This window comes from Aspergillus novofumigatus (assembly GCF_002847465.1).
Source record: "Aspergillus novofumigatus IBT 16806 chromosome Unknown P174scaffold_3, whole genome shotgun sequence".
Lineage (NCBI taxonomy): Eukaryota > Fungi > Ascomycota > Eurotiomycetes > Eurotiales > Aspergillaceae > Aspergillus > Aspergillus novofumigatus.
The window spans coordinates 332,808-354,925 of record NW_020194276.1 but is presented as its reverse complement, the minus strand read 5'-3'; the positions used below and the strand labels follow the sequence as shown (position 1 = coordinate 354,925).

The following is a 22,118-nucleotide window of genomic DNA, read 5'->3' as shown; positions in this document are numbered from 1 at the left end:
ATGCTCATGAATCATTCCTACCGACCCTCCTGTTTGATAAACTGATCTATCGATCATCTGCATCAACAAGGCCTGCTGGCCCAATGGTAAGGCGCTTGACTACGGATCAAGAGATTGCAGGTTCGAATCCTGCGTAGGTCATATTTTTGCTTTGCAAATATCCGTTGTGGATTTTTTTACTGTCGAATTTTTTTTTGCTGTCAAAGTCTGGATCGTATGGGGACATCCACTAGGGACCTAATTCCGTATTCGTAAATGGGTGTCTCCACCGTAGACTCGGTCCAGCTTCGAGCCAAGCAACGCAGATGTATGCTCCTCCGGTCAATTTTTCTGAACAACTTGTGAGCGAGTTAGCCATCCCGGGATGAGCGACATGCACGGCTGGCTCAGGATCTAGATAGTATCAGTCTCACCTTGACGGCCGAAGGAGACGACACGACGCTCCTGTATTGACAGGCTATGCCATTGCGATACGCCGGGTTTTCAAATTTCCCAGTACCGGCACTGACTAGCTAGTTGTAGTTGCCATCGTGCCTTGAGACATCTTGCGCAGGATGCACTCATCAAAGTATCTCGTTACGTGATAGTATAGTAGATTAGTGACTAGCTATATATACTACACTGTCTATTCATGATATCACCCGAGTCTGTATGCAAAAGAAATAAAAAAGTTTGTAGCTGATCCGCGCGGTCTTCAAACAAATGGGCAAGGCCTTCTTCATATAGTTTTGGTTGCGCTCATACTAAGCATCTCCATTCATCCTATATACATAGACCATCTTACTATCTATACTCATTAGGTAGTCACTCGTATGAATTTTGTCTGCCCCCTGTCTATGCAGGTATGGCTGCAAGCAGCCAGGCCAGAGTCTGAAGTAAGCTGTGTTGGACAGTGATCTTAGACCAGCGGGACCATGTGACGTTGCATTTTAGGATACCATCCTCCAGGAATGATACTACTGTGGATTGCATGTCAAGAAGGTACATTACCCTGATTCTCCACAACGGACCGGTGCAGACCATTGCGAAGTAACAGTTATATACCAGCATACTAAACTTTAATTGAGATGTTAGTTGAAGCTTGAGGGGTTCTTTGACAAGGATGCTTATGTGGGTAGTACATGGACTAATAGATCGATGGTAGAACGATCAGCTTATCCGTACTCTAGAATGGTGCAGATATTCCCATTAAACATAAAATTATAAGCACACTCGTAAAAAACTATTGCCTCAAAGTAGAATTGAAACGCGCATCCTGAATTGACTCCGACAGGTAAGTTCAGCGCAAAGTCTTTATAATCGAAGAAAGCTTGTCCAGTAGCGTATTAATCGTCCCTTTCTCTCTTTCACCACCGCTGGCTGGGCTCGTAATGACATTGACATTTGTGCCGCCGCCGGTGTTGGTTGCTCCACCGTTGACTCCATTGCTGGTGTTTCCGCCCCATTGACAGGGTCTGTTTCAGTCGATCTCTTTGTACGCTCGGACGCCTTGTTGCTGGCGGAGTCTGGCGCCTCCATGCTGGCTGAAGCCCGACTGAGAGTAGTGTCTACAGCTTCAGCACCCTTTGTAGCCGTTCCGGATTCTGCAGGTTCGTTGGGGGTAGATGCTCTAGCACCGGTTGCAAGCGTCGAAGGGCTATCATTTCCATAGTCTGCGTTGTCTTTTGCGAACTCGGAGCCCCAGTTGCCCGCAGTGCCGTCGGCAGAACTGCTACTGCCCACGGAAGGTGCTGGCATTCCAGGTCTCGGGGTTCCAGACGCACCGAGAGCACTGGAAACAGTTCCGCTCCCTTTAGATGATGTGTCTCCAGAACCTAAACCAAGGCCTGCCATGGCGGTGCTGCTCCCGGAGCTGCTGGGGGAGAGACCGCTGTTGTTAGGCCTGGTACCTGCGCCGCTGGCGTCGCCAGCATTACCAGACACCCAGGACCCGCTGGTCTTGGTTCCTGGACTCGCCGACGCAGAGCTAGAGCCTCCACTACCACCCCAAGATGCGGGAGTGCCAGAGCTGGCTGAAGTGGTGGTCGAAGCATCGCCACCCTTAGAGCCGCTACCGGGACGGCTGCCTGCGGTGGCAGACCCGCTCGCCTCGGCACCCGGAGCGCTAGAGCCAGGGCTCCATGGCGAGGCAGCAGTGCCTTCATCTTCGCCTCCCGGTGGTGTAACCGCGACACCGGAAGGAACCGTTCCAGCAAGGCTATTACCGCCCCAAGTGTTTCCCGTTGTCGTGCTTCCGGGCTGAGGCTGACCACTACCTGCGGGGGCATTTCCGGTAGTCATGTCGCCAGTAGCGGTGCCGTCAAAATCAGAGTATTGTCTGGACTGGATGTGCGTGCTGCTGTCCACACCAGACGCTTTGTGCCAGCGGAGCTCCTCGGCGAGGCCAGCGGCTCCCTCATGCCCGAGTTTGCCATGGTAACCTTCCTGTGCCGGGTGTCAGTGATGAAACAGGATATGAATGCATAAGGTGACTCACAAAATCTAACTGGTTCATGGCAATAGGTCTAGCCCCGACCAGACCGGAGAATGAAACCATATCGACCAAGAAAATCAAAGCCAGTAAGCTGGCCTTGGCCTTCCGTAGAGTAGCCATAGTAGCGTTATCACAGCAAGCGATGTTTTGATGGAGTCAAGTGGAGATCTACAACAATCAGGTCAAAAAGGACTGCATTGGCCGAGTCTTCGTCTCTGAAAATTGCCCCAGACGTTGGGAGTCTGCCACGCTTTTTAACTGTTTCTACCTCCTAAGAGTCGAACGGCCGAGACTTAATCATTACAAGTCTTGAGCATCATGGTCTCAATCCGTCGGCGCCACAAGACAATTGGTTACATTAAGTCCAAGCCGGACCACGGCCGTTTCTGTGAGCGTACCACAACTGGAGAACAGCTCCTACTTTAATCTTGGTTCAAGCAGTAGAGCTCGCCGAACGCTTGGTTCAGGCGTCGAGATCAATGGTATAGGGCGAAAGAACGAAGGAAATTAGTAGCCCCCAGGGTGGATCCACGTTGCATCGCGACGGGTGATACGCTTCGGGGAACATGTCGAGCACACTGGTTGAGTCTAAAAGCGGGCCGATGATTGACAGGTGAGAGTGGCAGGCACGTCTCCGCCTGACAGTCCTCTGTCGGACTCCGGATCTCTGAGAAGCGAGCTCTTCAAGTTGAACTGGACTCCAGGTGCGCCCTGCGCTGGTTGTGAGGAGCACCGAGTTTCCCTCCGTATTTGAATAGACGAGTGTACAGCCAAAGGAACGTCCCTGGAAATGGGAATGCTCTTCCCATTTTATCAAATGGTGCGAACATGGTTGGTAAAGGCTGGGAGATCTTGTTCAACTCTACCGAATAACTTGAGCATCGGTGCTTTGACCTTCGTGGCTTGTGTGTTGATGCTTATGGTTTCTTGCCTTCCTGTTGCAGCTTCATGCAAACAGGTGAAGTCCCGTCCGGTTGGAATGCAACCGCATCTGGACGCGATCGTGGTGCCAACTATGCTGGCCTAGTGAGAAGAAGATCGACGCCACGATATGTCAACTCTTACTGCAAATGACGATCTTCTCTTCACTTCATGGTCCATAATTGGGAGAATGTAGAAATGATCTACGATTTTATCCCTCCTTGTGTAGTGTTGAGCTCAGACACGAGGGGCATCAGAACGTGGGATGGTCTGCGGATGGAATGGAATGGAATGGAATGCAGGGTCTCCTGTCAAGGAGTCTGGTTATATCCTCCCTAGCGAAGATTCCACGTTCCAAATCACCCTTTTCAGGGCAAAAGTGGCATTTCCCGTCTGCCAGATGGCTATTGACCACATTCCTACACATCTCTGTTCATCATACCGTCTGCGAGTAAGAGCGCAGAATTGACGAAAACAGCAGGTTCGGCCGAATGTCCAATTAAGCATCGTTTCAAGCTTATCGCGCTGAAATAAAGCTCACAATGGTCAGTGGGATAATGCTTGCGCTTCCAAAATACGCACTTAGTTGTTTGATTCAATAATTTGCAAAGGCCACATAAGTTCATCGGTGAACCGGGTACTCGTGAAGCTCAAAGAATGTTTCTTGGGTGTTCGATGGGAAACTAGGGTCAGGTGAGCCTGAAATATTTTCCCAGTGGTTCAGAATTTCGGTTGGTGGATAGAGGTCGAAGATAGCACAATTAGCGAGGACGGAGAGCAGATGCGAAATGAAGGGCGCTGCAAGACGAACTTTCAGAGTCGCTTCAGCTCTGTGCGAAGACATTCCCAGTTAGCAAAGCGCAGCGCCACTGGCATCCGTTTAAGTTTGATCAAGTAGAGCGAAGATGACTGAGAGCGGCCGCCTGCCTAGGGCATTACTGCGAAGTCAAAAACCTATCACACTTTTCGTCGAGGTAACCCTTTATTATTGTGTTTCGCGAGAATGAGGCGTCTCGCAGTTCAAATCTTGATTGATCTCAAGACATTGCCCACAATTGTACAGGTAGACCAGACCTTGCTGAGGAAATGCCAATTCCTGTTACATGTGGGAAATGACCAATGCCATCACGGGTGGTCTTAATAGAAATGCCATGCTTCTGAGTGGCAGGAAATGTATCGGCAGGTACCTTAATGCTCCTTGACAGCAAGGTAAATGTTATCTTCAAACTTAACAAGCAAATTGCTTTTATTGCACAACATATTCGAAATTAATACAAGTTAAGCTACCTAGTAGCGAAGGGATCTCAGGTAGCATCGAATTACACTTGCCTTTTTTTTGTGTTTCACCCATGGTTACCAGAGGTGCATAATTCATAGCTCCAAGTTAGCGGGTTGCGGAAATCATCCAAGACCAATTTGCCACCGACTTTATTCTATTGGAGCTTTCAGCCTTTACTTAGCTAAGGTAGCTTAGCTTTTAGCTGAAAATGTGGCTAGTGACCTACTTCAAGTATTCCTGTATTGGATTTAGGCGGTGGGATGTACTTGAGCTTCTGGCCAATCATAAGAGAGGGAATTGCTTGACAATGAAAATCAAAAAAGCAAACTCAATTGCTGCGATCCACAGTCGATCATCCAAATTGCAGACTTCAACTTGCCAGCCCCTCTCACCTCCAACCTCCCAGAGGGAGACTCGTTTGATCGCGTAGACTAGGTAGAAATTCAGCCGCCACCTACGATTTCCTTGCTCTGCGCTGGCAAAATGAGCTCGTTAGTGTGCTTCCGATAGCCAATCAGTATATGACGTTGTCATTGAGTATACTGGTGGTACAAAGTACGTGAGGGAGCCATCCTTGATTTGAGTAGACATTGCGTTAACCCTGTTATGCAGCTCGTTTTGTCGATGCAAATTGCTTAAAATTGGCCAGCATGTATCTCGGAATGTATCCCTCTTTGTGGTGGTGTGACTTACGTCCCTGTAATGCTATGCTTGAAGCTAGCAACTTACCTAGCAACAGACTAACAGAGACTAACAGAACTAAGAATGTGGCTGGTGACCGCTTCGAATTCTGTCATGATGAGCAAAATCTCAAATCTTTGATCGGACTATCACACGCTAAACCCTAAAATCTACCAAGTGCAGCCAATGATAGACCAGAGATGCTTCAGCTCGAGCCACAGCGGCTGGGATCATGCCTACTCCATACCGTATTCTCTGTCAGCCACCTGCCCGCATGCAGAATCAAGATCCCTGCCATGACCCACCCTTGTAAAGTTGATCAGTCCATGATTGTATCAATGACTTCACCGAGCAGCAAAACATGCCCCGTGCCTCCATCCCTACTGCCTTAGTAGTGGGTACCTACCTTGCAACTACTCTGCACTAGACTAGCCACGTTGCTGGGCAGCATTCGGCCGGAGACGCGGACGTACTGTGGACAAGGACCACTGGCGATCGCACTTTCATTGAGAGAATGGATCCCTAGGGCCGTTAGGAAACTCGAAGCTTCAATTGCTTTCAACTCAAGCGCGATTGTTTGGTTTACTTTCCGCTTGGGTCGTAGTTACCTTATAAAAAGCCCCCTCTTCCACCGCCGCTCCTTTGCATTCTTTCAACTTACATCATCGACCTGATTCTGTTCAAGGCCTTAAAGAGTGCTCTAATTGATTCAATATCACTCAGCATATTCATCTAGCTTCTGATCCTCACTTGATTTTCGATATCCTGCACTCATCATGAAGACCTCTGTGTCTCTTCTTTTGCTGTCGGCTGCCAGCATGGCGAGCGCTGCCATGTCTTTCTCCCAGTGCGCAGTACGTTGTTCAGTTGCCTGGAACTACGTCAAAGTTTCCCTTGGCTGACTTCCCCCTTTCGCAGCAAATGTGCCTCAGCAACATGAAAGCCAAGGCTGGCGAGCTGGGCTGTACCGCCGGCGACGATAACTGTCTCTGCACAAAAGTCAACTACGGATATGGTATTCGTGATTGCACTACCGAGGCCTGCCCTGGCGAGGATGCCGCCGCGGTCCTATCCAGCGCCCTTTCCTCTTGCCCGAGTAAGTATTTACGAGAATCTGCGCTGCCCCAACGCGATCGAGCTAGGCGCTGACTGCAATCGTTAGGTGACTCTGCAGCTGTCACTGCCACAGGAGCTGGTGGTTCTGGCTCTGGCTCTGGCTCTGGTTCTAACTCCGGCTCTGGCTCTGCCTCCGGCACTGGCACTGGCTCTGCCTCTTCCACCGCTACTAGCACCGCTACCGGCAGCGACAACGGCACGACTGGTGGTGCTGGCGCTGGCGCTGGTTCCTCCACTGGCACCAACGCTTCGGGAACTGGCGCTACTACCTCTGGGGCGAACCCCTCCAACACTGGTGCCACCACCACAGACACAACAATGACTACTACTACTACCAGCTCTGAGAACGGCTCCTCCACTGGCAGCAGTTCCTCCGAGTCTGGGGCTGGTAGCGGCTCTTCCACCTCTACCGGCTCTGGCTCCGGCTCCGGCTCCACTTCCACTACTGCCCCCAACAGCTCGTCCACGGGCAATGTTGCCCCTCGCGGCGCTATCGTTGGTTCCGGTGCCGTCGGAGCCCTGGCCCTCGCTGCCTTGGTTATCCTCTAAACCGCTCAAAGATTGAGTTGATGGGAATAGGTTTGCTGATGTCAGTGTATGTCTTATGTCGATGAATAACGGTTGATGATACCTGCCGTCAAAGCCGGATTGTACATGGGAATTGGTGGGTTCTGATCTGATGAGTAAATAATGTTTTGACCTTTTCTGATGCGCTGGTATATGTCGTGCTCTCCTAATATATTAATATTTCTGAACTATCTATATCTTTCTCACCTTCAAGTAGACTCTCCCGGTCACCGTAGATATAGAGCTAACCAAGTATATAAGTAGTAGTAACTCCGTACACGCGTCAGCATGTACTCCAACCTGGAGCACGCACGTGGATGCCGAAGTTGACTATCCCAGCCCTACTCTGTACCATCACTTTCACTTCGAGCGGTCTGTCGCATGTGATCCTTGGCATTCCCAGCATGGTTTTTGATGACATCAGCTGGTATCGAGATACTCTCCACGTCGTCGGTCACAAAGGTCAGTCGCTTGAGCCAAAATTAAATGCTGGAAGACATGGATGTACACGAGAGCCAAGCTTCCTGTCGTCCGTAGAGCTGCCCTCTGCTGTTGGCTGGTGTGACTGGCCAGAATACCTGGAGTAATGGAATCCGGGGCAGGGATCCGTGGAGGGGGTAAAGACCTAAAAAGTCAAGCCGTGGTTTAGTGCCCGTTCACCCGGACCGTCCATTGCGCGCGGTCGAGTATCCGATGGTCGCAGAAAACAGTACAAATTCAGGGATGTAGCAAACGATACGGAGGGCACAAGATCACTTCTATGATGGTGCCTTTGATGATAAAGTGCAGCTGACAAGATCAGAACCTGTTAAGTATCGTTAAATCGAATATCTGCGATCTGAGGAGATACATTGATCCGGACCGAGCCGAGGTCCAGTCACGCGCGTTCGCCGAGCGGTGGTTGTACCTCTTGTAGCGGGACTGTATTTGTCGGTATCCTCCTGCTCGGCCTCGGCCGCTTTTGTTGCGGGATTGGAGCTATTTTTCCCCTTTTGACTGCCTTTTCTCCTCCAATCTGTTGAAGAATATCATCCTTGATCAATTTTATCCTCACTTCAGCTTCATTTCTTTTGTTCTCCCTTTTCGCGACCGTTTCGGCGTCCTCCGTCCTCTCACCCTACGCTCTTCTCGGGATCGCCTCACGCCTTGACCTCTTTTGTGTCCCTGCTTATCTTCCTCCTCTTTCCCCGCTACGAACTGAGTCCGTTTCCCCGCGTCTCCGTACACAACTTTCACAATGTCGACCCCAGGTTCGTCTACTCCTGAGAACCTCAGCGATGAGCTCAAGGCCGTCGAGACCAAGGCTGTCAACCAGACCATTGCTCAGATCCGCTCCCTCGCCGCAGGTGCGGCGGGTGGTATCTGTGCGGTGGTTGTCGGCCACCCCTTTGATCTGGTGAAGGTGCGGTTGCAGACGGCGGAGAGGGTGTCTACTCGGGTGCCATTGATGTTGTCAAGAGAACTATTGCCCGTGAGGGTTTGGCTCGGGTAAGTCGCGCGGTCAGTTGTGTGGTGGTGCTTGGTATTAATGAGCTGTAGGGATTGTACGCTGGTGTTTCGGCTCCGCTGGTTGGAGTCACCCCTATGTGTAAGTTTTGTCGCATTCTTCGGAAACCAGAGTATTGAGCTAATTGATGTTTGTAGTCGCCGTTAGCTTCTGGGTATGTGTCTGGTGGTAAAAGTGGTGCCCGGGTTGAAACCATTAACCATCCATAGGGTTACGACGTCGGCAAAACGCTTGTCAGCCGGTTCTCGAACGTGCGCATGGAGAACAACACCCCCCAGTACACCATCGCCCAGATCTCCGCTGCTGGTTTCTTCTCCGCCATTCCTATGACACTGATCACGGCTCCCTTTGAGCGCGTGAAGGTGCTTCTGCAGATTCAGGGCCAGAACCCTCCGCCTCCGGGACAGAAGCCCAAGTACTCTGGTGGTCTGGACGTTGTCCGGCAACTATACAAGGAGGGTGGTATTCGGAGTGTCTTCCGCGGAAGCGCCATGACTCTGGCCCGTGATGGCCCTGGTTCCGCCGCCTACTTCGCTGCCTACGAGTACATCAAGCGCAAGCTGACCCCCAAGGACGAGCACGGCAATGTCACTGGTGCCCTGTCCATGCCCGCCGTCCTGGCTGCCGGTGGTGCTGCCGGTATTGCCATGTGGATCCCCGTCTTCCCTGTCGACACCATCAAGTCGCGTCTCCAGAGTGCCCCGGCAAGCCCACAATCGGCGGCACCATCCGGTCGGTCTACGCCAGCGGTGGCTTCAAGGCGTTCTTCCCTGGTTTCGGTCCTGCCTTGGCCAGAGCTGTGCCTGCAAACGCGGCTACATTGTATGTGATTTCCCGAGATGTTGCATTGAATACGGTTTACTAACGACTCGAACAGTGCCGGTGTCGAACTCGCGCACCAGTTTATGAAGAAGCTCTTCGACTAGAGGTCGAGACTTGATGGAACCAGAAAAAAGGAATGGGAATCGATCGTGTAGGGTGGATCGTCCGTTGAGAGATATTGTATATATACCACTTTCCGTTGTTGTGGCCCGAGAGTGCATATTCCGCGTTTCTTGCCAGTTTTTCTCTGCTATGTACGGGAGCATAGAAGCCTGGATATCCTGTTTACTAGGTATTATAGACTAGATGATGTTTTTCTATTGGCCTATTCACAATCAGCTTCATTATGCGACCGTCGACCAAGACTGTTTGATTTCTGAAACATTTGGCGCCATGCTGACAGCAATAATGATCCCAACCAATCATTTCTTAACTTTAAAGCGGAGACATCTCCAAGCTCACTCTTGCTATCCTGATGTTTATGGTATGGGCTCAAGCTCCGTAGCAGAGTCAGTAGACAAATGGGTAGGGGAATAAAAATCGGTCGCGACGCTGAGCAAGCCTCTTATCCAGTAGTTCCACCCAAATATCGTGCCAATTCTATGAATTTGGGATGGCTGACAGGGGCAGCTTGCTGACGGCACAGGTTGCGTTGCCTCTAATTTGCTGCTTCAGGACAAGGATCGATGGCTGTTGTAACTGAGAGAGATGGATCTGATAGGACCGAAGGGTGCAACATATTGCGCCCTCGTAGAATTTCATTGGCGTCGATACATCCGTAAACCCCGATCTGAGGCTCAGCCTCGTTGCTGCCTTCTAGCCCGCTCGCCTGCCTGGACTGGCTGACCCGCCTGCCGCCCCCGTTCCAAGCAAATAAAATCGCCGACGCCCCCATCACCTTTTCTTTGTTTGATTCTTATTGCCATCCAACTATTTGTCTCTCTCTACACCAAAGATATCTATCACATATTCTTATTCATATTCTTCGACAACATTTGATTCATATTTTGAGTCGATCCATCATGGTTGTCAGCTCCCTCGTCCGTCGAGGTGTTGAGCTCGCCTCCGAGCATCTCCAGAAGCACTCGAAGCAGCCTTCCAAGCAACCGCCTGAGATCCAGCTGTCGGGATGGCTCGTCGCTCTCTTTTTCGCTACCTTGATTGCTTTCGTTCTCATTTCTTGGTCGGTGAGTGATTATGCCAGTCAATATACCACTGCTCCGAAAGGATTATTGCTAAATGAGGTTGGTCTAGATCGAGTACACCTATGGCATGGTAGTCACCACCCTCGCTGCGGTTGAAGACAGCAACCCTGATATCTATGTCCGCATCGACGGTGACATGGATCCCACCAAGCCCGCCGACGAAGTCGAACCCGAGTTGGCAGCTGTGCCTGCCAAGCCCATCACTAGCAAGCTCCGTACCACCATCAAGCACCTTCGCGCCCGTGCCGGTCCCTGGTCTCGGTTCCGCGGCATGAGCATGTTCCTCATATACCTTTTCGCCCGGGGCTTCTTGCTGGGTATGATGCCCTTTGGAATGAACCAGTTTATTCCCCAGTTCATCTTCCAAATGGTTGTCGGTGTTCTCCTGGCGAACTTGCAGTTGGCTTGGGTCCACATTGTCATCTCGGAGCCTTCTCCTAAGCGCTTCTACCAGCGTATTCCTGGCTACAAGGCCTGGTTGAAGATCGCACCCGTTGTGGCCTTTGAGCATGCTGTTGCCGGTCTTGCATTCTATGTTCCTCTCGTTGTGATGAATGCTTGTGGCGTCTTGGATGCATTGGCCTCCGCTCCCAAGGAGGGTGTTCCTCCCGCCGAGGCCGTTCGCCAGGCGCTCACCGTTGTCGCTCTTCCTTCTCTGATTTCGCTAATTGCGTCGATTCCTGCTCGCGTGGTCTTCATCCGTGTCGCCGCTTCCATGCTGCCCGACGAGGACGAGTCTATTGTGCCTTTCGATCGCTCTTTCGGCGGAAAGGTGGCTCCCGCTATTCTTGGGGGCAGCGGTAAGCTCAGCATCTCCGATGCCTGGAAGACCTTTGACCGGGCTGCTCGGATTCGTTTCCTCAAGGTGGTTGGAAAAGTCATGGCTCTTGAATTCGGCGTGTTCGTCTTCTTCTCGCTGGCGCTCGCCGGTGAAGTTTACATGGGAGCGGAGTCTTTCATGAAGATCATTGCGGACATGATCGCTCGCAGCGGCGGCAGCGCTTAAGTATATATCATTTTGAATGAGCATCAGACTTACTCGGCTGCACAGATTGGACATGTACACTTCTCTCATTTATCATCTCAGGTTTATACGATTATCTTTCCTATTTAATTTCAATCTATCGGCTGCATTTTGCATGTTCCTTCTCATTACATTTTATAATTTCGATCTAATTTTCCTTGTAAAACCAGACTATTATCCTCTGTCAAAGAGTGGACTTGTATTTGAAACATAGTGGCAAATCGTCTTGCCATGACTGTGGCGGCGCGGAGGCTTCCAACGCTGACTTCATGCGGCCGAATGTCACGCCCTAGGGTGCCCCTCACCAGACAGCCACTTGCCATTCCGTTCTCTCCTCTTCTCTCTTGCTGTTGGTTATTCTTAGGCATTACCCCTAGTCTTCGAAAGGAACATCCGTTGTTCTTACATTTATAGCCTATTATTATTCTTGCGCATCATCGCTCTTGGAGTCCCTGACGATCTCTGATATCTCTTCCTGTCATATCGCGTCCGCCTGTCTTCCAAGGTATCTATCTGTTAGTAGTGATAGGTAGCCCCGCTTCCCCACTCAACCAATCTTCACTCTCTGCACACCGTTCATTATTTTCCGATTCAGTTTCTTTCACCTTTCTGTTTGGGTACCTTTCAGACACATCTTTCTTAATTCTCTCCGCTACCTCTGACTGAGGCCAAAAGTCCACCGATCCTTCGCTCCAACTTCTCTTCTTACCTCCGGGAGTGGCCAGTCCAGACAGAACCTCTTCTACCATGGCCACAACACCAGCCGGTCGTATGCTGGCACGCCAGTTGCAGCAGATGCAACAGGACAAGGACATTCCGGGGATTAGCTGTGGGCTGGTGGATAACAATGTATTTGAGTGGGAGGTTATGCTCATGATTTCGGACGATGTCAAGTTGTACGGCGGTATGTACGCTTTTTTCACTTCAGTTGCGGAAACGGATGACCAGGACGGACTGTATCCAGCAGTTTGAAGTTACTCTAACGTTTGTTTGACAGGGGTTTCTTCCGTGCTCGACTGTCCTTCCCACCGGAGTATCCGCATATGCCGCCGAAAATGAAGTTTGAAAGTCCCGTTTTTCACCCCAACAGTAAGCTTGCGTCTTTTGCCTCTTTGTGGTTGGTTGCATCCGTTGCATGATACTGAGACATTCTCTCCCTGTTAGTCTATCCCAACGGCGAGGTCTGCATTTCCATCCTCCACCCTCCGGAAGAAGACAAGTACGGCTACGAGTCCGCCGCCGAGCGCTGGTCCCCCGTTCAAACGCCCGAAACTATCCTCCTCTCCGTCATCTCTATGCTCTCGAGTCCGAACGACGAAAGCCCGGCCAATGTAGAAGCCGCCCGGCTATGGAGGGAAGACCCGGCCGAGTTCAAGAAACGAGTCCGCAAGTGCGTCCGTGAGAGTCTGGGTGAGGATTGAGCGCATGAACTGGAGTCGGCTGCATCCAATACGCTTGATTTTTTTTCTTTCTTCTGAAGGCTTTTTTCTACTGTTGACCAGCGCGATAAGCGGGTGCGGTTTTCGGTTGCTCATTTATTTTGTCTCATGTGCATGAGGAACCGGTCAATGGGCGGTTCAGTCTTATACGTTGTTCTATGGTCTATACATCATCTCTCGGCTATTTTCTTGTTGGTATGGAGTTGCTGCGCTTTAAGGGTCTGGAGTTGAATTGATTCATTCTCATTACGGCATCATAGCTTGAGATCAGCGCGCTTGCAACATATATGGTTGGTTGCGGTGTATTCACGGTGCCCTCGCCGAGTGTTCATGGAGTACTTTCGGTAAATAATTGTAATTTTACCTCTGAGAGTAGTTTACTAAAACCGATAAGAATATGTCTATAAGTGACTCATGTATATACGGTGTAGCCATGTACTGATAACCCAAACTCCGGCTAAAGAAGCATTTTGAAACTGAACAAGGATGGTATACCTCCAATGCTAGGGCTGGTTCTTGGGACCCTTTCGGATCGAGCCGAAGAAGAACCCCGGGTGTAGGACCGTGAGGGCAAGAATCGCCAGTGCGATCATCCTGCTGTTGTTAGTAGCTGTATACCTGCTTGATGGATGTTCCTGGACTTACATCCCGTCGAGGACAAGAAACTCGTTTTCCTTTTGCATTAGAGGGTTGCCCCATCCGCCGGCCATCTCGGGGATACTGATTTCCTCTGTAAGCGTTCTGCGAGCGGAGCGGGTAGGTAGACGGGTAGTAAAAAGGACATACCGGTAGATACAGCGGATCAAAACGGTAAAATAAGCGAGGACCTCGCTGATAATGACCCATTTGATGTTCCTCCCGACGGAGGTCTTCTCGCCCGACAACCCAGGCCCCCGTTTCAAATAGCGGATGAAGAAGTCCAGCCCGAGAAACCCACACACGGACATCGTCGCAACCTGGAACGCGATACCCGCGATGATGATGTCGTCGCCTGCCTTGAGCAGCTTGACGTTTGTATTCCCCGCTGCGGCGGCGACGCCGCCTCCCGCTGCCTGAAGGATGAGCGAGCCCACGTCGCAGCCGATGAAGATCCAGGTGAAGAGGGCAGGTTTGAGGCGCGAGTGCTCCGGTCCCAGGGCGAGGATGATGTGTTTTAGCGTGAGGTAGATGCCCGCTGCGACGAAGGTGGGTGCGAGGACTAGACAGACGATCTGCAGCTTGAAGGCTGAGGAGTTCCATGGGTTACTGTGCATGAGCACGCGGCCGATATACCCGGCTAGTTCGAGGATGGCGCCCACGGCGACTGCCACCATGAAGGTCCATGTGCGGTAGTAGACGCCGATGCCGAGCTGGAAGAGAGCTAGGATGCCGAAGAAGACGGTGAAGAAGACGTTGCCGGGTAGGTTGGGGTAGTAGCCGTATGTCGTCGCCTCGACAGGACAGAGCGGGCTCACTTCTGCGCAGGTACGGTAGCTGGCCATGTTTTGTGTGACCAGGGCTGATGGAAGCAAATGAAAAGAGAGAAAAGAAAGGGAGGACGAGATGTATTGTCCTATATTATGCTGAGAAAGAGAAAGAGAAAAGACAGGATGAACGCAGACCCAGAATGATCCATAACGGGGGTTTGGGTGGATGTACTCTGTAATATTTAGTAACCGTCGAATGAGTAAACCGTCCATTGGCATTCATCATTATATTAGCGCTGACGGCACCAAGATACCCGAGCCTCGTAGGATGATGATGCCAATGTCGAGGTGGATCGAGAACAAGTATCGAAACACCTCGCTATCTCATTTGATTGGCGCTCGTCATCCATCGCGTTCGCTCTCGCTCTCGTTTTCGTTCTCGTTTCGCCCCACTGACAGTAAACCAGGGCTTTATCATGACCGACAAACTGCTGTGCTGCCTGCTAAGCCGCTCGGATTTCGGCCTTCTCTGGGCCCGGCGGTCCTTAATCTCAGATGCAATATACACAGTAGAATACTCCGTATATTAACCACGAGACACGATCAGATACCTGTCAAGGGAGATCAATAAGGTTCTTTCCGAGCATAGAGTTGTAAACGGCCAGATTGAATTCCTACCGGCCTTAGTCCGCAATGTTTCAGGGGCCGCTAGTTGGCGTAGTGGGTACGCGGAGACCCCACCATCGCAACAGGGACTGTTGTATTCGAATAAGCCTCATGTGCCGTACACCAGATCATAGTGCTTGGTTGATATGGAAGAAGGTAGTATCGTAGTCGTAGGTCAAGAGCAGTGCATCACTGAGGCTCCGTCCGAGTACACAAATGTTGTTGTTGGGTGGTGCTATCGACATGCGATACATATCACGTGATCCCGCGAGAATCCCACGAGTATCCCACGTGGTTTTCCATCTGTTGAGACGGTCAAATCAACATCATCCATCGGCCATGCACAACACCACCGCAGGTGACAGCAGCTCCTAGCTCCCACCGTCAGTGGCAGTCCTCGTATGGGATGAACTGGCTTCTTGACCTAATTAATCTTGGAGATGCCGCCCCGTCGATCCCATACAAAGTCCCGCATGGGCTGCGACCAGTGCAAGAAAAGAAGGGTCAAGGTGAGCCAATCATCTCTCTTTTGTCTTCTGCATTGATGTTCTGTTATCTCATTTCTCTTCTGACAGCACGTAGTGTGATGAGACTGGGCCACCATGTGCAAACTGCATTGCTAGAGAGTTGAGCTGCTCCTACTACAACACCCCGAAACCGCGTAGTTTAGCAAATGGGGCATCTGCTAGCCCCGTGTCCATTACTTCTTCTGGCGAGGGGCCCATTGCTGAAACGCTCGGCCGGTCCTTCAACTCTGGAACCTCAAGCCTGACCAAAGGTTCCAACTTGCGAGAGCTGGAGCTCATGCACAAATTCTCCACCGAAACTTACCTGAGTCTCGCGAATAGACCATCAGACTACCATGTCTGGCAAATGGACATTCCCCGAAAAGCTCTTGAGCATGACTTCCTTTTGAACGGAGTTCTTGCGGTTGCTGCTCTACATATAGCTTCAACGCTCAAGCCGCCAGATGCACTGGCCTATATTGACACGGCCCTGGAATACCACAATCGTGCTTTTGCCTCATACCGAGAAGCTATAGATAACCTAACCCCTATGAATTGCGACGCTGTATTCGCCCACTCCGTGCTCACTACCGTCATTGGTATAGCTTTACCACGGCTGACTGCGGAGCGCGACGAGAGTTCGGGCATCACTGAAAATATCGTCGTGGTCTTCGAGCTATTGCAAGGCGTAAGCAAAATTTTCAAAATCAGCCGCCCATGGCTCACAATGCAGCTATTCAGCTCACAAGACGACTGGGACAAAGTGACGCCGTCGAAACTAGACAGCGAAACGGAGCGTGCGTTGAACCGACTAGCCGCATTGAACGATGATATCGTGGCTACTGTGGACCCTGATCAGTACCTCATAGTGAAGGAAGCTATCTGTCGCCTCCATGGATGCTTTACCCGACATGCTACCAACAGGGATGCGGCATCCGTACTCAGGTGGCTAGCAGTAGCCAGTAAGGAATTTGCCCAAGCCCTACGATGCCGAAAACCCTTCCCCTTGATGGTGCTTATGTACTGGGGCGTACTTCTTGGCGAACTCGACGGGAAATGGTGGTGGGCGAAAAGCTCGGGTACGGCTCTGGTTTCTGAACTCTTGGCTGCTCTGCAACCTGGGGATATCCGTTGGGAGGAGGCTCGGCTATGGCCCAAGCATAAAATGGGTTTATGATCTGCTCCAGGATTGATTGGGTTCAATCGTGCTAGGGCCTCTCGAAGCTCGTCCATTGTGACCGATGAACGGAGCCTGTCAACGCCACGAAGGCTGTTATAACCAGACGACGATCAATTGGATTAAAGCGCGGCATTATAAACAAGATCTCAATGCTCTTGGACAAGCCACTCTGCCTGCACTCCTTTGATACAAGATAGCTTGGATCATATTCAGGACACTAAAGCTTCGCCAACTTCTTTGCTGTGTTCTCATATATCTGCTTGATCCTTGCTGAATTGAGCTTGTCAACGTCATGCTTGCAGGCAGCCAAGCTCAATGGTCCAGCCATCTGCTTTAGCCAATACGATCTGCCACAGTCAAACATCCAGTTACGTGTACTGACTTTAACCAGATCAGCCAGGAGCGATTGTGGGGCGTTTCGGTCTCGGGTGAATATGAGAGTGGGTAACTCTTTCTGAATGGACGGAGGGGCGCTGGCCTCTGCGAGACGCAAGAAATCGTCGAAAGTGAACGGCACGTAGAGCTGAGCTCCGAGATGTACAATCCCCTGAGTCCTCGCCGCCGCATGCAGGAGACAGCCATTTGCGACAAAATCGACGGGGATCTCGTCTACGATGTTTGCACCTGTCTCGTAACCCTCGGTGGCGTGCCAGACATGTGTTCCCCCGCGGTCCGCAAAGAACAGACTGGCAAATTTATTCATCGGTGTGGAATTGATGGGCCCGTACAGAGGGTACGGATCCCGGATTGCAGCGCCGAAAATGGTGGGACGGGCAAGCAGCAGAGGCAGAAGGGAGTACCTCTTCAACAACAACCGTTCCATCAGGTATTTTGCATGGGTATACGACGATGAAAACCGAGCGGTGTCAGGTGATTGACCTGTTGACAGTATAGCCGCCAGCTCATCCTCCGGATCTGCGTTGGAGATGGGGTACAGTCGCTCTCCAACATAACCGTCGGGTAAGAAGCTGCTCACATACGCCGTCGAGATCTGGACGAACAGCTTCAACCGTCTGAAACGGGAAACCATCTTCGCAAGCTCAAGGGAAGGGAGGCAGTTGTTCTCGATCGATTCCACAATGCCTGCGTCCAGCGTAATCGTGGCTGCCGTATGAATAACAAGAGTGACCTCTTCACGCAGTCGCCTCAACTCAGACTCTTCGATACCAAAGTCTGTCTCCTTGATGTCACCAACGACAAAATGCACCTTGCCGGTGTTGAGGATCGCCTGTGTCTGTTTTGGCATGAGCCTCCGCCACTTTTCAATGGCGGACTCGGCCGATCCGCGGGTCAGAACGAAGATCTTCTGAGTAGGAAGCTGCAGCGCCAACTTGTAAAGAAGACATCCTCCCAGTGATCCAGTACTGCCTGTGAGGAAGACAGAGTGTCTCGTGAAAGTCTTTGCATATCCGTTCCTCAGGATGTCGTTGTCTGCCATTGTGGCGGACATGGCTAACGTCGGGGAAGCTTGTACAGATGACGTCTGAAGCGATTGTCATCCACCGAGTCCTGGCGCGTCATATTGTGAGGCTACAAGCTACAAATATAAGATGGCTACGTTGATCATGACGACCGTACACCGCGGTTCGGCGCTTCCTCTGTGTGCAGTTCGCATCTGATTCCACGCGTATTTCCCCTGAGTTTGAGTCTGTGCTGTAACACAACTTAGACAGTTGTGACCTTCGTATTTCTCTTATGGCCAATGGAGACATCGAGTACCGAGGATTTGGACTGTCTCTGAGTCAATTGGCTCCTAAAGGGGATATGCTGGATATCAAACTCAGTCCCTTCCTCAGTTTGCCACCATGTGCAGCCGAGGGTATGCTTCTGTACGACCTTTATGAACTTCCCGCGTCGAGCGCATGCTTGAAGTCCGTAGTGTAGTTCTCTGCGGCATGGAGTCGTGGCGATTTCTTCAATACACTCTTTGGCTACTACGAAGAAACTAGTGGTACAGATGTCACACATGGTGGCATTGTTGTGGTGGGACGTCCCTTACGACGCTGGATAACGAGACGGATATACCTTTTCACTTCAAGACTTCACTCATGGAAAATGTTCAGTCAAAACAGACCGTTACTGAGATGAGGTCGTTCCACAGTGACTAACTATTTAAAATTGTATCCGTGGCATGTGCATTCCAACCAATTCCGCGTACGCAAGTCATAAATAGTACAAACATGTATTTGCATGTGTTCAAAACTCTTCAGTGAGCTGTATGTCATGTCAAAATATACAGAAATGATGGCTGCAATCAGGGGCTTTTGTTGCCCCCTCCGCACCAGCAACGCCCATCGCCCTCTCGCTCGACCTGGACAAGGATGTCCATGTCCTTTTCGCGGAGGTAGTTGACCGTCCGCTGTCGTACATCCTCTAGGTCGGCTCCGCGGGACGCAATAACATGAATCACCCCGAGGACGTTTGCTTCGTGTTTCTCGTGAGAATGGTCGTGGTCGTGGTCGTGGTTGTGTTCGTGGCCATGGCTGTGATTGTGACTATGAGAATGACTATGGCCGTGACTGTGGCTGTGACTGTGACTGTGACTATGGGCATGGCCATGGCCATGATGGTGGTCATGTTCCGAGGCCGTTCCTGTATCGTCTAACCAAAACTTGGGCACTGTGTACCCCACAACTCCTCGTAGAGAGCTGACACCGGCCAACGTTTCACGAACATTGTATTCGATGTCGGCGGGAAGGGCGAGCAATAGGGTCTTCGCAGTACTGGTGACTAGTGGGACAGCCGAGGCAAAAATCAAAATGGCAATCAAACATGAGGCAATAGGGTCGTATCCTGCCCAGCCTGAGAAGTGGACAAGAATGGTGGATATCACAACCGCCACGGAGCCAAGAGTGTCAGCTAGAATATGGAGGAATATACCATGCATATTCTCATTTCCATGTGAGTGTGAATGACCGTGATCGTGACCGTGGTGTGCGTGGCCATGGTCAAATGCCATGATACCGACAAGATTCACTACCAGACCAGCAACGCTGACAGCCAACAATTCGCCCAGTCGATGCATCTGACTTCCAGAGGAAAGTCGCTCCACAGCTTCGTAAATGATCTCAATACTTATGATCCTGGGTAATTGTCAGGTTTAAACTCATTGAAAGGTGGGTTCAAATCGTACATGAGAAAAATTCCGTTGGCGAATCCGGAAAGAGTATCAACCTTTCCATAGCCATAAGGGAACCGAGCACTTGGGGCCACTTGCTCATAACGGCAGCACAAAGGCCGACAACAAGTGCAAGGCAATCGAAGAACATGTGTATGCTGTCACTGAGCAGTCCCAAAGACCCGGTGATGAATCCGTAAGATAATTGAACCAGCATAAAGGTGAAATTCAAGCTATAAAACATCATCAGTCGCCATCCCTAAATGCAAAGAGGTGTACATGCATACGTCATGAAGTAGAATATACGGCGAGAATCCCTTTCTTTGAGGATGCTGTACAACAGGGGGTAAGGTTCGCTGTAGCGAAGAAGAACCTTGGTCACCCGAGAGGCTGGAGTCGCTGAGTGGCCGTGATTATGATGGTGATGAGAATGCCGCTCAAGGCGTAGCCGGCGGTCATCAAATCGAGCGGCAAAGAACGACACCGCCGCCAGCGTGCATCGCGATGCATAGACCACCCAGTTATCAGCAGCTACAGGTGGCGGAGATAGAAGTCCTGCCGCCGCAATACCTGTAGCGAAACCCCATTTGTGCGGCGAACGCAGATTGGGCGGGTTTGAAAAGAGTAAGGATGTTGCGTAGCTACCGGCTGTTGCTAGCAGGTACAACGCGTCCAATGCCGAGAGGGAAGGGATACCGAAGAGAACGAAGCCGACTATCCCAACAACGAGCCCGAGTATCAAGGTCAACATACCATCATCCGGTGAGACGACAGATAATGGACCCGAATTCAGGTTTACTGAAGTGTCCGATTTTGAGGAAGCGGAGACACCAAAACCCGCCCCCCGAGACGAAGACTGGCCAACATCTGCGAATTGGGGAGGAATGACAAAAACTGACAATATCAAGGAGAGATAGCCGGACATCGACTTCGACTCCTGGGAGCCAATCAAACCGAAGAAGCTTAACACCAGGATTATGAGTATAAGAGCAACTGTGAATTTCTTGTGCACCAGCTTTTCGCGAGCGTTGCTGCCAGCAGCGCGGCCTTTGACAAGAGTGGGCAACCCAGATGCTGCTGCGAGAAGCAAACCCAACGCGACAAGGAACCCGCTAACTTCGAGCGCTGCGTATATAGGCAATGCAATCGAGCATATGCGAGCAAGCGCTACGCCTGCGATATCTGCCTTCAGATTTGGAACTTTGGCCACGGATTTGTTCCCAGCCCGTGAAGACCATTGAAGTTGCCCAACACCCGTCATGACCATAGTGACAGCTGTCAGACTGCAGGTCCTTAGAACTGCCTGATCCGGACTCCCACCGCCCGACGTTTTCGGGTCAGTGTTGTCCTTATTGGGGATATCCGAGTTCCAATTGGCATATTGATTGTAGTACCACGATAAGGCGATCCAGGGTAGAGCGGTTAGCAGTCCTGAGAAGAGTTCGCGACTAAAAGATTAAATGTCACTTATTTGATCCGTCGTTTCTTATCAGGATCACTCACTTGGTGCTGGGTGTAAAATCGGTCGAGATGACAGGAACATCCCGCGCGCGCAATTCTGTAGCATCTTCTGTCTTTTCAGTCGGATGGTAATGCCCTGAATGTCCGTGGTCGCAGCTCCCTGAGTGGTTAGGAGCACCGTGCGAGTGCGAGTGCGAGTGGTGGGGATTGTGCGATGTCGACCCTGACGCAGAGCCATTGGGTGAAACTGCGTCTACAGAAGGCAGGTTGGGTTGCATTGGAGTTGCAAAGCCATTCAAAGAAGACAGCGACTGGCCTGCTGAAGGCTGTGTCCAACGCTTTGAGCGAGAGTGGCCATGGCCGCGCGAGTGTCCGAATCCATGTCCATGAGTTGCGGGGAACTGTGTATCCACGCTGGACATGGGAGCCCCGTTGACATGGTATCTAATTTTCCGATTTGGCCTTTTTGACAATTCGCAATTGATCGTGACAGCAATGAGAGAGAAGGCGAAGGGGCCAAGACGTTCGACGGGGTCGTCGCGGCCAAGATCGGGGCGGAATAGGGAGCTTAGCAGCTCTGAGGGGACAGTCGGTCAGGGAATTGGGATAAGGAACGCGGCATCGCGCCAAAAGAACGTACACAGTCACTGCTCAAAGGAGATGAGCAATGGTTGCCTGTAGAGGACGTTTTATAGGAAATCAACTTTGAATTGAGTAAACCTTTGCGTTTCATCAGCTGCAGGTGAT

At 51.1% G+C, this 22,118-nt stretch overlaps 11 protein-coding genes and 1 non-coding gene across 12 annotated transcripts; 7 read left to right on the top strand and 5 right to left on the bottom strand.

Moving 5' to 3' along the window:
• Positions 1 to 69: 69 nt before the first annotated feature.
• Positions 70 to 141, top strand: P174DRAFT_t80. The gene has a single exon. It is a non-coding gene; the product is annotated as a tRNA-Arg (tRNA).
• A 1,152-nt stretch (positions 142 to 1,293) lies between these two features.
• P174DRAFT_418889 (putative extracellular glycine/serine-rich protein) lies at positions 1,294 to 2,593 on the bottom strand (the record flags this gene model as incomplete). The annotated part of the gene is made up of 2 exons (XM_024824743.1): positions 1,294 to 2,424; positions 2,477 to 2,593. 2 exons carry the CDS (start codon positions 2,591 to 2,593, stop codon positions 1,294 to 1,296), a joined length of 1,248 nt encoding a protein of 415 aa, XP_024683513.1.
• A 1,263-nt stretch (positions 2,594 to 3,856) lies between these two features.
• P174DRAFT_439598 (uncharacterized protein) lies at positions 3,857 to 4,243 on the bottom strand. The gene is made up of 2 exons (XM_024826844.1): positions 3,977 to 4,243; positions 3,857 to 3,919 (listed from the first exon to the last, which is right to left on the bottom strand). Exon 1 carries the CDS (start codon positions 4,236 to 4,238, stop codon positions 4,017 to 4,019), a length of 222 nt encoding a protein of 73 aa, XP_024683512.1. The 5' UTR covers positions 4,239 to 4,243; the 3' UTR covers positions 3,857 to 3,919; positions 3,977 to 4,016.
• Positions 4,244 to 5,746: 1,503 nt separating this feature from the next.
• P174DRAFT_449444 (CFEM domain-containing protein) lies at positions 5,747 to 7,226 on the top strand. The gene is made up of 3 exons (XM_024828848.1): positions 5,747 to 6,208; positions 6,273 to 6,450; positions 6,517 to 7,226. The coding sequence occupies exons 1-3, from the start codon at positions 6,131 to 6,133 to the stop codon at positions 7,017 to 7,019; spliced, it is 759 nt and encodes a 252-aa protein (XP_024683511.1). The 5' UTR covers positions 5,747 to 6,130; the 3' UTR covers positions 7,020 to 7,226.
• A 1,048-nt stretch (positions 7,227 to 8,274) lies between these two features.
• Positions 8,275 to 9,835, top strand: P174DRAFT_502382 (carnitine:acyl carnitine antiporter; the record flags this gene model as incomplete). Its single annotated transcript, XM_024831090.1, has 7 exons — positions 8,275 to 8,383; positions 8,452 to 8,525; positions 8,577 to 8,625; positions 8,682 to 8,698; positions 8,754 to 9,183; positions 9,240 to 9,366; positions 9,422 to 9,835. The coding sequence occupies 7 exons, from the start codon at positions 8,275 to 8,277 to the stop codon at positions 9,468 to 9,470; spliced, it is 855 nt and encodes a 284-aa protein (XP_024683510.1). The 3' UTR covers positions 9,471 to 9,835.
• Positions 9,676 to 10,212, top strand: P174DRAFT_367121 (uncharacterized protein; the record flags this gene model as incomplete). Its single annotated transcript, XM_024822151.1, has 2 exons — positions 9,676 to 9,843; positions 10,075 to 10,212. 2 exons carry the CDS (start codon positions 9,676 to 9,678, stop codon positions 10,210 to 10,212), a joined length of 306 nt encoding a protein of 101 aa, XP_024683509.1.
• A 176-nt stretch (positions 10,213 to 10,388) lies between these two features.
• P174DRAFT_418886 (uncharacterized protein) lies at positions 10,389 to 11,577 on the top strand (the record flags this gene model as incomplete). The annotated part of the gene is made up of 2 exons (XM_024824742.1): positions 10,389 to 10,553; positions 10,621 to 11,577. The coding sequence occupies 2 exons, from the start codon at positions 10,389 to 10,391 to the stop codon at positions 11,575 to 11,577; spliced, it is 1,122 nt and encodes a 373-aa protein (XP_024683508.1).
• Positions 11,578 to 12,153: 576 nt separating this feature from the next.
• Positions 12,154 to 13,346, top strand: P174DRAFT_119546 (putative ubiquitin conjugating enzyme). The gene is made up of 3 exons (XM_024821066.1): positions 12,154 to 12,503; positions 12,593 to 12,684; positions 12,760 to 13,346. Exons 1-3 carry the CDS (start codon positions 12,343 to 12,345, stop codon positions 13,014 to 13,016), a joined length of 510 nt encoding a protein of 169 aa, XP_024683507.1. The 5' UTR covers positions 12,154 to 12,342; the 3' UTR covers positions 13,017 to 13,346.
• A 191-nt stretch (positions 13,347 to 13,537) lies between these two features.
• On the bottom strand, positions 13,538 to 14,515 carry P174DRAFT_366928 (RTA1 domain-containing protein; the record flags this gene model as incomplete). The annotated part of the gene is made up of 3 exons (XM_024822141.1): positions 13,538 to 13,628; positions 13,680 to 13,754; positions 13,821 to 14,515. 3 exons carry the CDS (start codon positions 14,513 to 14,515, stop codon positions 13,538 to 13,540), a joined length of 861 nt encoding a protein of 286 aa, XP_024683506.1.
• A 1,031-nt stretch (positions 14,516 to 15,546) lies between these two features.
• Positions 15,547 to 16,789, top strand: P174DRAFT_418883 (Zn(II)2Cys6 transcription factor domain-containing protein; the record flags this gene model as incomplete). Its single annotated transcript, XM_024824741.1, has 2 exons — positions 15,547 to 15,615; positions 15,689 to 16,789. The coding sequence occupies 2 exons, from the start codon at positions 15,547 to 15,549 to the stop codon at positions 16,787 to 16,789; spliced, it is 1,170 nt and encodes a 389-aa protein (XP_024683505.1).
• Positions 16,790 to 17,009: 220 nt separating this feature from the next.
• P174DRAFT_429345 (fatty acyl-CoA reductase) lies at positions 17,010 to 18,230 on the bottom strand (the record flags this gene model as incomplete). The annotated part of the gene is made up of 1 exon (XM_024825569.1): positions 17,010 to 18,230. One exon carries the CDS (start codon positions 18,228 to 18,230, stop codon positions 17,010 to 17,012), a length of 1,221 nt encoding a protein of 406 aa, XP_024683504.1.
• A 635-nt stretch (positions 18,231 to 18,865) lies between these two features.
• On the bottom strand, positions 18,866 to 22,070 carry P174DRAFT_510794 (metal cation transporter MSC2). The gene is made up of 5 exons (XM_024831721.1): positions 21,414 to 22,070; positions 20,198 to 21,358; positions 19,996 to 20,143; positions 19,926 to 19,966; positions 18,866 to 19,875 (listed from the first exon to the last, which is right to left on the bottom strand). Exons 1-5 carry the CDS (start codon positions 21,791 to 21,793, stop codon positions 19,047 to 19,049), a joined length of 2,559 nt encoding a protein of 852 aa, XP_024683503.1. The 5' UTR covers positions 21,794 to 22,070; the 3' UTR covers positions 18,866 to 19,046.
• Between the last annotated feature and the right edge of the window lie 48 nt (positions 22,071 to 22,118).

Excerpts from the sequence above, each read along its gene's own strand:
- P174DRAFT_449444 (XM_024828848.1), top strand. The coding sequence starts at position 6,131 with ATGAAGACCTCTGTGTCTCTTCTTTTGCTGTCGGCTGCCAGCATGGCG. Across the intron at positions 6,209-6,272 it reads TGTCTTTCTCCCAGTGCGCA|CAAATGTGCCTCAGCAACAT; the intron begins GTACGTTGTTCA and ends CCCCTTTCGCAG. Across the intron at positions 6,451-6,516 it reads CGCCCTTTCCTCTTGCCCGA|GTGACTCTGCAGCTGTCACT; the intron begins GTAAGTATTTAC and ends TGCAATCGTTAG.
- P174DRAFT_119546 (XM_024821066.1), top strand. The coding sequence starts at position 12,343 with ATGGCCACAACACCAGCCGGTCGTATGCTGGCACGCCAGTTGCAGCAG. Across the intron at positions 12,504-12,592 it reads GTCAAGTTGTACGGCGGTAT|GGGTTTCTTCCGTGCTCGAC; the intron begins GTACGCTTTTTT and ends TTTGTTTGACAG. Across the intron at positions 12,685-12,759 it reads TCCCGTTTTTCACCCCAACA|TCTATCCCAACGGCGAGGTC; the intron begins GTAAGCTTGCGT and ends TCTCCCTGTTAG.
- P174DRAFT_439598 (XM_024826844.1), bottom strand. The coding sequence starts at position 4,238 with ATGTCTTCGCACAGAGCTGAAGCGACTCTGAAAGTTCGTCTTGCAGCG.
- P174DRAFT_510794 (XM_024831721.1), bottom strand. The coding sequence starts at position 21,793 with ATGTCCAGCGTGGATACACAGTTCCCCGCAACTCATGGACATGGATTC. Across the intron at positions 20,144-20,197 it reads CGTATATTCTACTTCATGAC|CTTGAATTTCACCTTTATGC; the intron begins GTATGCATGTAC and ends GATGTTTTATAG. Across the intron at positions 19,876-19,925 it reads GCCAACGGAATTTTTCTCAT|GATCATAAGTATTGAGATCA; the intron begins GTACGATTTGAA and ends ACAATTACCCAG.